This window comes from Oncorhynchus keta, chromosome 13, assembly GCF_023373465.1.
Source record: "Oncorhynchus keta strain PuntledgeMale-10-30-2019 chromosome 13, Oket_V2, whole genome shotgun sequence".
Classification (NCBI taxonomy): domain Eukaryota; kingdom Metazoa; phylum Chordata; class Actinopteri; order Salmoniformes; family Salmonidae; genus Oncorhynchus; species Oncorhynchus keta.
Window position 1 is genome coordinate 37,510,676 of NC_068433.1, and position 16,789 is coordinate 37,527,464.

At 43.6% G+C, this 16,789-nt stretch overlaps 1 protein-coding gene across 5 annotated transcripts in view; it reads right to left on the reverse strand.

Annotated features, from left to right (window-relative positions):
* The window catches only part of LOC118392262 (copine-8-like), a 118,816-nt gene that overhangs the window by 24,634 nt on the left and 77,393 nt on the right, over positions 1 to 16,789 (reverse strand). For all 5 annotated transcript variants that reach the window (XM_052460070.1, XM_052460071.1, XM_052460073.1 and 2 more), the window contains 7 exons: positions 15,658 to 15,721; positions 13,377 to 13,480; positions 11,631 to 11,735; positions 9,518 to 9,559; positions 7,349 to 7,424; positions 4,501 to 4,554; positions 4,316 to 4,377 (listed from right to left, as the gene is read on the reverse strand). In XM_052460070.1, the coding sequence (XP_052316030.1) occupies positions 4,316 to 4,377; positions 4,501 to 4,554; positions 7,349 to 7,424; positions 9,518 to 9,559; positions 11,631 to 11,735; positions 13,377 to 13,480; positions 15,658 to 15,721 (507 nt within the window). The remainder of the gene's footprint in view (positions 1 to 4,315; positions 4,378 to 4,500; positions 4,555 to 7,348; positions 7,425 to 9,517; positions 9,560 to 11,630; positions 11,736 to 13,376; positions 13,481 to 15,657; positions 15,722 to 16,789) is intronic.

Here is a 16,789-nt window from a genome sequence, read left to right on the forward strand (position 1 = left end):
GGCTCTTATCCACACATCATTCCCTTATGCCATAGTGTCTACATCTCAATTGACAGTAGAAACCACATTTGTTTAAGCAAGTCAGCCATATCAGCTATGTTTTAAAAAAGGCAGTAAACGAGGCTGATAGAACTGCCAGACAAGGCTCCGCTGATAGCCAGGTGTAGCGGTGGTAAGGATTCACCCCATTGTGCTGAAAAGAAAGCTCTGCTGTTGGGACAGCTTTATGTAGGCCCTAACAGTTTGTGGGCACCGCGTGTCATCATTATAGTGCAAGTAATGTATTGTTTAGTGTTGTGGCTTTGCTGGCATGCCCCCCAAGATTTACATGCTAAAATCGCCACTGAACCTGACAGCGCTTGAGAGGATCTGCAAAGAGAATGGGCGAAACTCCCCAAATACAGGTGTGCCAAGCTTGTAGCATCATACCCAGGAAGACTCAAGGCTGTAATCGCTGCCAAAGGTGCTTCAACAAAGTACTGAGCAAAGGGTGTGAATACTTTTGTAAATGTGATTAAAAAATTTGCAAATATTTCTAATAATGCATTTTTGCTTTGTCATTATGGGGTATTGCGTGTAGATTGATGAGGGAAATAGTTTTAAAAATATATATTTTAGAATAAGGCTGTAAGTAAAGTAACAACATGTTGAAAAGGTCAAGGGGTCTGAATACTTTCCAAATGCATTGTAGATGTACCGTTTACACCTTCTGCATCATGTGCATGTGACAAGCTTTTATTTTATATAGTGTGTGTTTACCACAGATGGTAATGTGACGAACAACACGACATGTACCAAAGTCAGATAAGGATAAAGGCCAAGACTAGATAAAGTGTATTTTTACATGGAGTTTTTCCTTATTGCAGGCTACTACTTTCACCACTTTGGTTGTTTACTACACTAACTTACCATCTCTGTTTAGCACATGGTCTCACATGTGAATCCTTAAAGAGATGGGTGGGGCTAAGGCTTAAGAAGATGTGAATTATGCTAAATTAGTGTAGACAAAGAAAAGGGTAATTTCCTCAAAATTGGCATTTATCAACTTTCAAATTAGAAGTGGGGTTTATCAACTTTCAAATCACTCCATTGTAGTGCATGGTATATCATTTTCTAGCTCTGAGTCTCTACTTTTATTGAATGTAAAAAATAAAAAAAATCAAATTTTGCTACATAAGACCAAATCAGTCACTACACTGAACAAAAATATAAACACAACATGTAAAGTGCTCTACCATAAGCCACCTCCAACGTTGTTTTAGAGAATTTGGCAGTATGTCCAACCGGCTTCACACCCGTCTGTCTGTCTGTCTGTCTGTCTGTCTGTCTGTCTGTCTGTCTGTCTGTCTGTCTGTCTGTCTGTCTGTCTGTCTGTCTGTCTGTCTGTCTGTCTGTCTGTCTGTCTGTCTGTCTGTCTGTCTGTCTGTCTGTCTGTCTGTCTGTCTGTCTGTCTGTCTGTCTGTCTGTCTGTCTGTCTGTCTGTCTGTCTGTCTGTCTGTCTGTCTGTCTGTCTGTCTGTCTGTCTGTCTGTCTGTCTGTCTGTCTGTCTGTCTGTCTGTCTGTCTGTCTGTCTGTCTGTCTGTCTGTCTGTCTGTCTGTCTGTCTGTCTGTCTGTCTGTCTGTCTGTCTGTCTGTCTGTCTGTCTGTCTGTCTGTCTGTCTGTCTGTCTGTCTGTCTGTCTGTCTGTCTGTCTGTCTGTCTGTCTGTCTGTCTGTCTGTCTGTCTGTCTGTCTGTCTGTCTGTCTGTCTGTCTGTCTGTCTGTCTGTCTGTCTGTCTGTCTGTCTGTCTGTCTGTCTGTCTGTCTGTCTGTCTGTCTGTCTGTCTGTCTGTCTGTCTGTCTGTCTGTCTGTCTGTCTGTCTGTCTGTCTGTCTGTCTGTCTGTCTGTCTGTCTGTCTGTCTGTCTGTCTGTCTGTCTGTCTGTCTGTCTGTCTGTCTGTCTGTCTGTCTGTCTGTCTGTCTGTCTGTCTGTCTGTCTGTCTGTCTGTCTGTCTGTCTGTCTGTCTGTCTGTCTGTCTGTCTGTCTGTCTGTCTGTCTGTCTGTCTGTCTGTCTGTCTGTCTGTCTGTCTGTCTGTCTGTCTGTCTGTCTGTCTGTCTGTCTGTCTGTCTGTCTGTCTGTCTGTCTGTCTGTCTGTCTGTCTGTCTGTCTGTCTGTCTGTCTGTCTGTCTGTCTGTCTGTCTGTCTGTCTGTCTGTCTGTCTGTCTGTCTGTCTGTCTGTCTGTCTGTCTGTCTGTCTGTCTGTCTGTCTGTCTGTCTGTCTGTCTGTCTGTCTGTCTGTCTGTCTGTCTGTCTGTCTGTCTGTCTGTCTGTCTGTCTGTCTGTCTGTCTGTCTGTCTGTCTGTCTGTCTGTCTGTCTGTCTGTCTGTCTGTCTGTCTGTCTGTCTGTCTGTCTGTCTGTCTGTCTGTCTGTCTGTCTGTCTGTCTGTCTGTCTGTCTGTCTGTCTGTCTGTCTGTCTGTCTGTCTGTGTGTGTGTGTGTGTGTGTGTGTGTGTGTGTGTGTGTGTGTGTGTGTGTGTGTGTGTGTGTGTGTGTGTGTGTGTGTGTGTGTGTGTGTGTGTGTGTGTGTGTGTGTGTGTGTGTGTGTGTGTGTGTGTGTGTGTGTGTGTGTGTGTGTGTGTGTGTGTGTGTGTGTGTGTGTGTGTGTGTGTGTGTGTGTGTGTGTGTGTGTGTGTGTGTGTGTGTGTGTGCGTGCGTGCGTGCGTGTGTGCCTGGCTGTCAAGTGGGTGGATCTATACCCTCCCAGACCCAGTCATGTGAAATCCATAGATTAGGGCTTAATGAATTTACTTCGGTTGGTTGGTTTCCTTATATGAACTTTAACTCAGAAAAATCTTTGAAATGGTTTAATGTTGCATTTATATTTTTGTTCAGTATTTCCATCTATTATCCACATATTCTTTGGTATTCTGCCGATACCTTATTGATTGGTAGAGGAAGTAAATGTAGATCTCACATGGAACGGTCAGTGACCTCAGCCTCTGGCTTGTCCTGTATTACCCATATATGATGGGAGGAGAGACATCCACCTCTATAAACATGTAGATACATCAGCTGTCTCATTGACTGGGGCTGTGAAGACCCGGGACAATTTACCAGTATTGCAATACTTTTTCCATGGAAACATTTTTTACACGAAGCAGACCAAACTCTTTGGTCCTTTAAAAACCTCATGAGGTGCCAAATATTGTGTGCTATAGGTTGGAAAATAAATAAATGTGACTCGGGATGACAACATAATGATGTTTGTTTCCAACATTAGGGCCGTTTTTCCTAAAGAAGTCAAATTTGCTTCATATTTTGCCTCCTTGCCACCACACTAACAAGTATCGCGACACTGGTATTGTCCCGGCCCTAGTTATTTATATATTCATTAACATGTATTTTAAAATTGATGTTGACTGAGAACACATTCACAACAGTAACCTGAGGGTAGATTCACATACAGCACATGACTACACTTCCTGAACTACACAGGAGGGTTAGTGATGATTACCCCTCAGGTCACCCTCAGGCGACAGCTCAAAACAGGACCAACTTCCTACATGTCAGACTGTATAGGACTTGACTACATGCCGAGAGGAAAGAGCTCCATATCAATGAAATGTTGTGCTTGATTGAAAAAAGCTCCCCGCTCCTCCTCTGACTGCCATTGACAATGTAAATGCTCATCGAAATACTGAGAGAGCTCTGACAGTGTAAGGGTCAATGCACCACATGTTAGTCTGCTACCCTACCTATCCTTGTTGTACAATACTACACATGATCCATGACCTTTAGATGAGAAGTGTTGTCAAGAACAGGCCATAAGAGGACTGGAGTGCTGCTTTCAAAATGGCCATTCTGTGTCTCTCATTTGGTCACAGACCTCTCTCACGTTCTCTCCCTCTCTTTGTCTCTCTGATTTTCTGACTCTCTCCATCTCGGTCTCTCTAAACCTTTCCCTCTCTTCCTTGTTTAACCGTTCGACCCATGCTCTGGAGTGCAAGCCTGACTAGCCTTCCCTGCGAGTCTTATGAAAGTCAGAAAGTGTGTGTGGGCGAGCGTTCTGCTACGCACCACTGCACACACTCAGCCACCATCACCCATTCAGCAATGGACTAGAGGGCCAGAATGAACACACATACAATTCACTCTCCTCACGTCCCCCTCCACCGGACTTCACATCTGCATACCTGTCAATCTCTCCCTTTTCTCTCGACTTCTCTGTCTTTCTTTATCTTTTCTATATGAATAAACGAGGGAATGCAGGAGTGAGAGGTTATTTCACTCAGTCTCTGCATTCACACTGTAGAGAGAGAATGCAGTGTCACTCACCCTCCTTTGATGTAGTCGAGGAAGGTGACTTCTATATCCACCAGGAATGAGAGCAGAGTTACCTGGAGACAATATGGATACAAGGATGGCAGGATGGAACAGGCTTTACAATAAAGACAATGACTAAGCCAAGCTCAAATCAACATAAACAAGATAAAAAGAATGGAGTGGCCGTTGTGGCTTACCGTTCCAGAGTTTAGGTATTTTTTCTTTTTTCCTTTCTTCTTCGGATTCATAACCTGTGGAGAGAACAGCAGCCTCATTCAAACATGGTCTCTCTCTCTCTCTCTCTCTCTCTCTCTCTCTCTCTCTCTCTCTCTCTCTCTCTCTCTCTCTCTCTCTCTCTCTCTCTCTCTCTCTCTCTCTCTCTCTCTCTCTCTCTCTCTCTCTCTCTCTCTCTCTCTCTCTCTCTCTCTCTCTCTCTCTCTCTCTCTCTCTCTCTCTCTCTCTCTCTCTCTCTCTCTCTCTCTCTCTCTCTCTCTCTCAAGAGTAGATGTCACATCAAGTCAACAGATAGACAGAGAAGACCAGGGAGACGGGAGCTGCTCACAAGCGGCGCATTTCACAAGTAAAAGAGAAGATAGTGATCATCGGGCACGGTGGACAACCATAAGCAGTGTTTGTGTTTGTTTGTGTGAAGGGGCAATGTGTACAACAGAGATCGGGCCCCATGCAAGGGTAGCATTCCAGAGAGACATCAGAGACTGTAACGTTCTTTGTTTCACGGAAACATGGCTCACTCGAGACACGCTATCGGAGTCGGTACAGCCACCTGTTTTCTTCACGGATCGCCCAGACAGAAACAAGCATCTCTCTGGCAAGAAAAAAGGCGGGGGTGTAATTCCTTGTGATTAACAAGACGTGGTGTGATCATAACAACATACAGGAACTCGAGTCCTTTTGTTCACCTGACTTATAATACCTCACAATCAAATGCCGACCGCATTATCTACCAAGAGAATTCTCTTCTATCATAATCACAGTCGTTTATATTCGCCCCCAAGCAGACACATTGACGGCCCTGAAAGAACTTCATTTGACTATGTAAACTGGAAACCACATATCCTGAGGCTGCATTTATTGTAGCTGGGGATTTTAAACAGGCTAATCTGAAAACAAGGCACCCCAAATTCTATCAGCATATCGATTGTGCTACCAGGCCTGGCAAAACCCTAGACCATTGTTATTCTAACTTCCTCGACGCATATAAGGTCCCCCCCACTCCCTTTGGAAAAGCTGACCACGACTCCATTTTGTTGCTCCCAACCTATAGACAGAAACTAAAAAAATTAAGCTCCCGCGCTCAGGTCTGTTCAACGCTGGTCCAACCAATCGGATTCCATGCTCCAAGATTGCTTTGATCACGTGGACGGGGATATGTTCCGCATTGCGGCGAACAACAACATTGACGAATACGCTGATTCGTAAGTGAGTTTATTAGCAAGTGCATCGGTGATGTTGTACACACAGTGTCTATTAAAACATTCCCCAACCAGAAACCGTGGATTGACGGCAGTATTCACACAAAACTGAAAGCGCGAACCACTGCTTTTAATCAAGGCAAGGTGACCGGAAACATGACCGAATACAAACAGTGTAGCTATTCAATCAAACAAGCTAGGCGTCAGTATAGAGAACAGTGAACAGGGAGTACAGGAGAGGGCTCAGAACGCACCCTTGTGGGGCCCCAGTGTTGAGGATCAGCGGGGTGGAGATGTTGTTACCTACCCTCACCACCTGGGGCGGCCCATCGGGAAGTCGAGTACCCAGTTGCACAGGGCGGGGACTCAACTCTAGCCACTTTAATAATGGAAAAATTGATGTAATCAATTTATCACTAGCCACTTTATATAATGCTTACATACCCTACATTACTAATCTCATATGTATATACTGTACACTATACCATCTACTGCATCTTGCCATCTTGATGTAATTAAATGTATCACTAGCCACTTTTAACAATGCCACTTTATATAATGTTTTCATACCCTACATTACTCATCTCATATGTATATACTGCACTCTATACCATCTACTGCATCTTGCCATCTTGATGTAATGTATCACTAGCCACTTTAAACAATGACACTTTATATAATGTTTTCATACCCTACATTACTCATCTCATATCTATATACTGTACTCTATACCGCCAATGCCATTCGGGTATCACTCATTCATATATTTTTATGTACATATTCGTACACTTATGTATATAAGGTAGTTGTTGTGAAATTGTTTGGTTAGATTACTTGTTAGATATTACTGCATGGTCGGAACTAGAAGCACAAGCATTTTGCTACACTCGCATTAACATCTGCTAATAATTTGTATGTGACAAATCCATTTGATGCTGGGCATTGGGTGCTTACTGTTAACAAATGGACTGATGGTTAAAGGAAGGCACGCACACACACACACACACACACACACACACACACACACACACACACACACACACACACACACACACACACACACACACACACACACACACACACACACACAACACACTAGTGATGTAGAACCTCCTCTCCTAAATATTACAATTTACTGTGGAGGAAAAAAACAAACCAGAGAATATGGGTGGAAGCCAAGAGCTGTGACTTGGGAAATGATGATAGATTGTCATGTCCCAGTGCCAGAATCTTGGATAACAGCACACAATCACGGTGTGGCTGTGTGTCTTCTTTCTCTCACTAGACAAACACCAGCTGCTTAAAATAAGGGTCCCCCTGTGTGCTTCCCACTCAGAATATTGTTTTTAATGAACAACTGTTCAGTTCTATCTTAAGAGACGGAGTGTGGAGGCTGGCCATCCATCAAAACTGCCTCACTTTACGTCAAACTCCGTGAACAAAAATTCAGGAGAAATGCCATGAAGAATCGCTCCAGAGGAGATTTACTAAATGTGCTTCTGTGTGGGTGAGTGACATTAAAAGTATACAGATACATAATATTGCATTCCCCCAAGTACACATACATACGTAAACATGACGCATGCACACATGTAAACACACACACACTTACCTCATACACATTGAACTGGGACTGGCCTCTGGATAGCTCTCTGTAGCTGGTAGTGAACTCTCCTATGAAGTCATGGCTAAGGACACAACGCACAAAACAATCATTAGTAAAATCATAGGATTTCAAATACACAACCCACAAAGCACCACTGTTAGTTGCAGAAGCCTGATTGACGTGCCTAAGTGTATTGCAAAGTATTATAATAGTCTAGTGGACGGAATGAGATCAGTTGAGATAAGTTATTATTCATGAAATGTTAAAGCAAGAAAGAGTGAGATAGATAGACATTTAATCATTATTTGAGAGTGATTAAGGAGAGATTTCACTTGTGTTTTTCATGCAGCCACTTGAGGGTGGGAAAAAGTAGTTGCCCCCTTTCTGATTCTCTCTATTTTCGATACTGAATATTATCAGATCTTCAACGAAAACCTTATATTAAATAAAGGGAACCTGAGTTTACAATAAACAAACGCAACACTCAACACCCTTGTGTGAAAGAGTAATTGCCCCTTGACACTCAATAACTGATTGTGCCACCTTTAGATGCAGTGATTGCAACCAAATGCTTCCTGTAGTTGGTGATCAGTTTCTCACATTGCTGTGGAGGAATTTTGGCCCACTCTTGCATGCAGAACAAATTTAACTCCGCGACATATGTGGGTTTTTAAGCGTGAACTGCTCGTTTCAAGTCCTGTCACAACATCTCAATTGGGATTAGGCCTGGACTTTGACTAGACCATTCCAAAACGGGTTGTTTTTTTGAGCCATTTTCATGTAGACTTGATTGTGTGTTTTGAATCATTGTCTTGCTGCATGTCCCAGCTGCGCTTCAGCTCACAGACAGATGAACTGACATTCTCCTGTAGAATTCTCTGATACAGAGCAGAATACATGGTTCCTTCTATTAAGGCAAGTCGTCCAGGTCCTGAGGCAGCAAAGCATCCCCAAACCATCACACTACCACGCTAGACCGTTGTTAAGAGGTTCTTACAGTGAAATGCAGCGTTTGGTTTTCGCCAGGCATAACGGGATCCGTGTCGTACAAAAAGTTGACTCAAGTTTGCCAAAAAGCACCTGGAGGATCAGCAAGACTCTTGGAAGAATGTTCTACGGACAAATGATTCAAAAGTAACTTTTCCGGATGACAAAATCCTCCACGACGACTGATCAACAAGCAGCTGAAAGGTGACACAACCAGTTATTAAGTGTGTTGGATTCTGGGGTAAACGTTGAACATTGTTATACTCAGAAGAATAGGAACATTAGTTACAAAAGGGACATGAGGGGTGCCATAATGAATCTTGGGAGGGGCGGAGTGCAGGGAACACGATCGCATGTGGCAGTACTGATACGGGGGGGGACCCCATTGAAGGATCATATCACTTAGCTCCCTGCTCAGCAATAATGATGCAATGTTTAGAGATAAGGAGGAGACGTGGTTAAGCTTCTTCGGTGTCCGTGATTGATTGACTCAAACGTAGAATCTAACAGGTGCAAGGGGGCAATTACTTTTTCACACAAGGGACATTGGCTGCTGTACAACGGTGTCTATTAAATAAATGAAATAAGCATGTAATTGTTGTGTTATTTGTTCGCTCAGGTTCCCGTCGTCTAATATTCGATTCTGGTTGAAGATCCTGTAACATTCCGTGTCAAATGTACGCAAAAGTAGAGAAAATCTAAAAAAGGGGTCAAATACATTTTCATGGCACTGTATGTTCAATACACTTCCTTAAAGTAAAATTAATTCAGAAACAAAGTGTAACCCCTCTACCTGCAAGCAAAGAGAGATCTGGTAACACCTGACATAACGCTGACGGGTATAAAGAGGCAACGAGACAGAGGGAGTGAGAGCATACCGTAACGCAACACCTCAGTGCAATAACCTTGTCCACTAAACCCATAATATGAAATGGTGACACTCAAATCAAGTTGGTGTTTCTTCTACTGCTGCCCCGCCCTTGGCCCCGCCTCTATATTCAAATGAGCCAATTCCCCCACTTCAACAACAACAGGTCAATGTGTGTTGAATGAATCAGCATCCCCTCCAGCTTCCTTACCTTCTAGAAATATACATTATGATTAGTTCAAGTATCCTAATTTAGATAACACAGTGGATTACATCATGCTAATGAAGGTGCTTTTCAATTAAGACTCAAATTAAATTACCTTCCATCTCTTTCCCAGTCGTAGCATTCTATCTTGATCGTTCTAGTAGGGTGAAAAAATATATATATATATATATATCAGAAACAGATTTATTTCGTTTAACAGGACAATTATCAGCAGAATCTATGATCATGGCATTGTACATTCCCACCAAACAAGTTTTAAGTTCAAATGCATACTATTCTGAAGGAGGATCGTTTATAGTAATCTACATCATGTCTATATTAGTTTCCAAAATACCGAACGCTAGAGAGAGAAAAGCAGTGCTCTTCTACCATCATCCCAATCCTCTCAAACTGAAGAATCGTTTTCCCCTGACAAGTGGCCATTTTCCTTCACCAGAGCCAAGAGATGAGTAGTTCACTGTGGCTATGCGTATTTCCACCCAGCACCAATTTCACCTGTCTCAATTTCACCTCTCTTTTCAGATGAGGAAAAAAATAAAATAACGAACAGATGCTTAGATGAAAAGGTAATCATTAGTTATAGATTACCACCGGGTGAGAGGTCACAGGTTATTAATGAGTTTCCCGAAGGGGTTCGTAAGAGGGTATGAGGCACAATCCGGCATTGTCAGAGCACAAAGACACACACAAAGACACACACAAAGACACACACACACACAGCTCAGCCTCCTATCAAATGGAGTGAAGGATGAGCCCATCACCATCCATCTAAGCTGACTAGATACAAGGCTTACAAGATAAAGCCATCCTGGGTCCTGAGGGAGGGAGTCCTGCACTGCGACCCAAATGGCACCCATTTGGGACGCACATCTACTGTAGAGGAGGACAGCACGGGGGATGACCCCTCATACAAACAGCAGTGGACTTTATTAACTACCTCATTGGAAAACAATTACTGTATTGAAGCGCAACCTAAAGATGCTCTGAGGACACGACAGGAGCGATGAGTTGGCAGGACAGACAATGGGTTTGCTGCTCCTTCTGTAGTCCCCGGGGTGGCGGGAGAAAGTGTGTATGTGTGCGTGCGTGAGAGTGTGTGTCCTTAACAAGGGCCCATCAGCGGTGGTAGTATCAGCAGGGGGACACACAGCTCTCCATTGTTAGTGTTCTCTCGTGGCTCTCGTCCTGCCTCTCCCTTATCTCTCATCCCAGACCCCCAGAGACTCGCACTCTCGCTGTGTGTGCGTAAATCAATGTATATGTATGTGTGTGTAAGCGTTCATTCGTGTGCTTCCTTGGCTCCCCACACACTGATAACAATGAGCTCTCTCTAACTAACCTCCTAACAACTCAGACAGAGCCAGGGCCCAGCTCTGTTCCAATCAATGCAGCCTGACTAGCTCAGACCATCCATCTGGGGCTTTGTGCCTTATCACTGGCAAACAAGCCCACTGACAACTGGAGATGAATACAAACACAATCCCTGAGATGGGATTACAGAGTGACACACACACACATATTGTCCTTTACATTACACACACACACACACACACACACACACACACACACACACACACACACACACACACACACACACACACACACACACACACACACACACACACACACACACACACACACACACACACACACACACACACACACACACACACACACACACACACACACACACACACACACACACACACTGGGGGAGTTCAAACTTGGGGGTGAAAAACTATTGCAGTGCTTCTTACACCCTGGATTTAAGGGCCATTACATTTGAGTGAGGGCATGACACCTGTCTGTCAGTCAGGCATGTGAATAGACTATTCCACTGAGGGAGAAAGATGATTGCAGAGAGGAAGGCTATTCATAAGCAGACCAAGCATTCATTTCTCCTTTGGAGTTAATTATAATAGCTTCCATATGCATTTAATAGGTTCACAACCAATTTAGCAACCAAGGAATTCTATGCATGCATGGTGATTTTTGGAAAATGGAGTACATCGAAAAAATATTTTCCCCTCTTGCAGATTAGATCCTGTCAACCAAATATTTTTACAAAACACGCCAATTGTAAAAAAAAAAAAAGTTTAAAAAAAGAAGATTATCAACATGGCCCTCACACACTTCAGCAAAACAGTAAATGCCAGTTTAATCTTGCTGGCCACACTACACACACACGCACACAGACACGCACTGACCTGTCGTAGTCTCCATTGCAGAGTGCTCTGACAGGTATCTTGAAGGCCTGCCACACTGGGTTTAGTGTGTTCTTCACCACCTCTGTCTTATGGCAGATTGTGAACCTGGAGAAACACAGCAACAAGACAAGCCATTCACTTATCAATGGGTCAATCAATCACTGGACAATATTCCTTTCACTGTTCCTCTTTATCCCCACATCTTCCTCTCTTCCTCAGAGTGTCTGTGCAAAGTCAGAGTTAGCGAGACAAACTATCTTCCTGTGATCTTCTCAAGATTTTTCTCAAGTTTAAACGTCTCTCTTTGACTCTCAGCTCCCTCAGATCTTTCTTCCCCCCCAAGAAGATAAATTGCACTCAAATCTCTAAGACATTGATTCCTTTTTTCCATACTTTGGCAAAATATTGAGCGATAAAAAAAACATGTCATCATGATGACCGGCACAAAAAATACATGTTTCAGTTCTAAGAGCAATTAGCATCAACTGAGTAATTCTCAGTATAATCATCATTCACTGCAAAAGTAAATGGTTTTAAAGTGAATATAGTGCCGTGTGGAATATGAGTTCAGAGAGCTTCACCTTCCATTAACTGTGAGTGTGAGTGTGAGTGTGAGTGTGAGTGTGAGTGTGTGAGTGAGTGAGTGAGTGAGTGAGTGAGTGAGTGTGAGTGAGAGAGAGAGAGAGAGAGAGAGAGATTGACCCGTGTACAGAGAGGTCAGGGGGGCAATAGGGAGCTTTCCCTCCAAGGCTGCAATATAGGTGTGTGTGTGTGTGTGTGTGTGTGTGTGTGTGTGTGTGTGTGTGTGTGTGTGTGTGTGTGTGTGTGTGTGTGATAAAGCCTCAGCCTCCAATATTTATGCTGCAGTAGTTTACGTGTCGGGTGGGCTAGGGTGAGTCTGTTATATCTGGAGTATTTATCTTGTCTTATCCGGTGTCCTGTGTGAATGCTCTCTCTAATTCTCTCTTTTTCTCTGTCTCGGAGGACCTGAGCCCTAGGATCATGCCTCAGGACTACCTGGCCTGATGACTCCTTTGCTGTCCCCAGTCCACCTGCCCGTGCTGCTGCTCCAGTTTCAACTGTTCTGCCTGCAGCTATGGAACCTGACCTGTTTACCAGACGTGCTACCTGTCCCAGACCTGCTGTTTTCAACTCTCTAGAGACAGCAGGAGGGGTAGAGATACTCTGAATGATTGGCTATGAAAAGCCAACTGACATTTACTCCTGACCTGTTGCACCCTCGACAACCACTGTGATTATTATTTGACTCTGCTGGTCATCTATGAACGTTTGAACATCTTGGCCATGTTCTGTTATAATCTCCACCCGGCACAGCCAGAAGAGGACCGGCCACCCCTCATAGCCTGGTTCCTCTCTAGGTTTCTTCCTATGTTCTGGCCTTTCTACGGAGTTTTTCCTAGCCACCGTGCTTCTACACCTGCATTGCTTGCCTTTTGGGGTTTTAGGCTGGGTTTCTGTACAGCACTTTATGACATCAGCTGATGTAAGAAGGGCTTTATAAATACATTTGATTGATTGATTGAGTAGACCTGCTTATCTGACCTGTGTTGATGAGAGAGAAGACCCAGTAGGCTGTAACGCACGCACGCACACACACACAAAGAGATGTAAGGTTGTTTACCTAAAGGAATTCAATGGAATCTAATTTCCATCAGATTGCGGGACTGATGAATGGAATTGAATGGGGGAGAGGATCTGAAGAAGGGGTAGGTAAAGTATACTCACGTGCCGTCTTCATTGCTGCGATAGAAGACGAGGAATGGGTCTGACTTGCCGAAGAAATCTTTCTTGTCCAGTTTATTCCCACAGAACTGCATCATCACTGACTCCTACAATAACAGAGAGACGTTGAGACTGATGAAACTGACAGCACAGCTCACAGCTCAGTATTCACAGCAGATACTGGTGAGAGACTTCGGATAGAAGATGCAGACATTAATGCTGATCAGTCAACACTAACATTACAGGACACAGCTCAGGGCAACTCTACTCAGCATCAAGGTGAGAGTAATATCCTACGATAGTAAATCCATAACAATATAATTTAATGTATATGCCATGGCAAAGTGGTTATTGATTGATGTTGTCCTTATGATGGTATGATGTACAGTGCCTTGCAAAAGTATTCATCCCCCTTGGCATTTTTCCTATTTTGTTGCATTACAACCTGTAATTTAACTTGATTTTTATTTGGATGTAATGTAATGGACACACACAAAATAGTTTAAATTGGTGAAGTGAAATGGAAAAAGTAACTTGTTTAAAAAATAATGCATATGTATTCCCCCCCTTTGCTATGAAGCCCCTATACAAGATCTAGTGCAACCAATTACCTTCAGAAGTCACATAATTAGTAAATCAAGTCCACCTGCGTGCAATCTAAGTGTCACATGATCTGGCACATGATCTCAGTATATATACACCTGTATTGAAAGGCCCCAGAGTCTGCAACACCACCAAGCAAGTGGCACCACCAAGCAAGCGGCACGGTGCTCTCCAAATAGGTCAGGGACAAAGTTGTGGAGAAGTACAGATCAGGGTTGGGTTCTAAAAAAATATCTGAAACTTTGAACATCCCACAGAGCACCATTAAAACCATTATTAAAAAATGGAAAAAATATTTCACCACAACAAACCTGCCAAGAGAGGGCCGCCCACCAAAATTCCCAGAACAGGCAAGGTGGGCATTAATCAGAGATGCAATAAAGAGACCAAAGATAACCCTGAAGGAGCTGCAAACCTCTACAGTGGAGATTGGAGTATCTGTCCATAGGACCACTTTAAGCCGTACACTCCACGGAGCTGGGCTTTAAGGAAGAGTAGCCAGAAAAAAAGCCACTGCTTAAAGAACAAAAATCAGCAAACAAAAAAGTATGTGGGAGATTCCCCAAACATATGGAAGAAGGTACTCTGGACAGATGAGACTAAAATTGAGCTTTTTGGCCATCAAGGAAAATGCTATTTCTGGCACAAACCCAACACCTCGCATCACCACGAGAATACCATCCCAAATCTGACCAGTTTCCAAGTCCCTGCCGATGAAAAACATCCACCACCATGCTTCACTGTGGGGATGTTTTTCATCGGCAGGGACTGGGAAACTAATCAGAATTGAAGGAATGATGGATCGCACTAAATACAGGGACATTTTTGAGGAGAAACCTGTTTCAGTCTTCCAGAGATGTGAGACTGGGACGGAGGTTCACCTACCAGCAGGACAATGACCCTAAGCATACTGCTCAAGCAACATTTGAATGGTTTAAGGGGAAACATTTAAATGTCTTGGAATGGCCTAGTCGAAGCCCAGACCTCAATCCAACTGAGAATATGTGGTATGACTTAAAGATTGCTGTACACCATCGGACCGATCCAAATTGAAGGAGCTAGAGCAGTTTTGCCTTGAAGAATGGGCAAAAATCCCAGTGGCTAGATGTGCCAAGCTTATAGAGACATAATTGCTACAAAAGGTGGCTCTACAAAGTATTGACTAAGGAGGGGGGGGTGAATAGTTATGCACACTCAAGTTCTGTTTTTTTGTCTAATTTCTTGCTTGCTTCACAAGTACATTTACATTACATTTAAGTCATTTAGCAGACGCTCTTATCCAGAGCGACTTACAAATTGGTGCATTCACCTTATGACATCCAGTGGAACAGCCACTTTACAATAGTGCATCTAAATCTTTTAAGGGGGGTGAGAAGGATTACTTTATCCTATCCTAGGTATTCCTTAAAGAGAGAACAGTTTTGACTGGGCTGAGCGGGAACTGTACTTCCTCAGTGGTAGGGAGGCGAGCAGGCCAGAAGTGGAAGTAAATATATTTAACATCTTCAAAGTGGTAGGCATGTTGTGTAAATCAAATGATACGACCCCCCCCGCCAAAAAAAAAATCAATTTTAATTCCAGGTTGTAAGGCAACAAAATAGGAAAAATGTCTGGGGGGGGAATACTTGAGATGCAGCCCAAAACTCCCTTTCCCTCCATATCCCCTGCCATCACTACTCACCCTGCAGTTTCCCATCTCTTCTGCCTTAACAATGATGTTTCCACACTTCTTTCCGGGAATGCCCCTGTTGAAGACAAAACAGAGACGCCATTCATTGATAAACTAATGGACTATATGGTCAGTATGGTCTAACGGAAACGCATAACGGTGATGTCTGTGCAGGTTTCTGTCATAACAAGCCTCACCCATCATGCCATGGAAAACATGAGCACTTGAGGGAGTATTCCCAAAACACCTCTAAAGCCAGAGAATACAAGTTGAGCTTTGAGAGAGAGAGAGAGAGCGGGGGAGAAAGAGGGTGTGTGTGTGTTTGTGTGTGCACCTTCCCCTACGCCTTTCCTGACCCGGCACTGTTTATCCAGGATTCCATCCAACACACTACACCCAACACACCCAACTTACACAGGCCCCTTTCACAACGCATCCACCATCCCTCCAAGCAGTGGTGTCCAAGTCATGTCAGAGGACAAAATAAGCTTTCAAATGGAACCCATAAGGCATGGTAAGAAACCACAGTGATATTAGTTGTCTGAACTTCTGAGAAATACTGATGACTAGTGCCGTCATAGCACTAGCCAGACCCACCTTGCAGAAATGTACTCAGGCAGTCATTTAGGCAGCCTGAAATTGGGGTCTAGGACCCCAGCCTAAGAGTAATACAAGTCCCCTTTACTTAGACAGCAAGACTGAATGAGACAGCTGATAGACCTATCTAAAGGACATGGATCCGGATGTTTTTTTTTGTATCCGTGCTTTACATTGGGAAGAACATCTATCTATTTTTATCCCCAAAACCAATAGCCTACCTCTTCTGAAGGATGGGAGTAAAATTGCAAAAGAAGAAAATGAAAAGGTTTCTCTCTCTCTGACAATTTCCCCTGGGTCATTTGTACTGTCCAGTGTTCCCTTCCCTTCCCTCCACCATGAAATCGACCCATTCTCCTCATTGTAATTATGTAAGAAAAAAATACACTTTAGGACTATGTTCCATTTTGCCCGTGTACCAAATCGACTGTTGATTAATCCCTAAACCCTCTGTCTTTTACGATGGGGGAAATCACTCCAATTGGAGTAGACCAGGGCCTGTATTCACAAAGAGTCTCAGAGTAGGAGTGCTGATCTAGGATCCGGC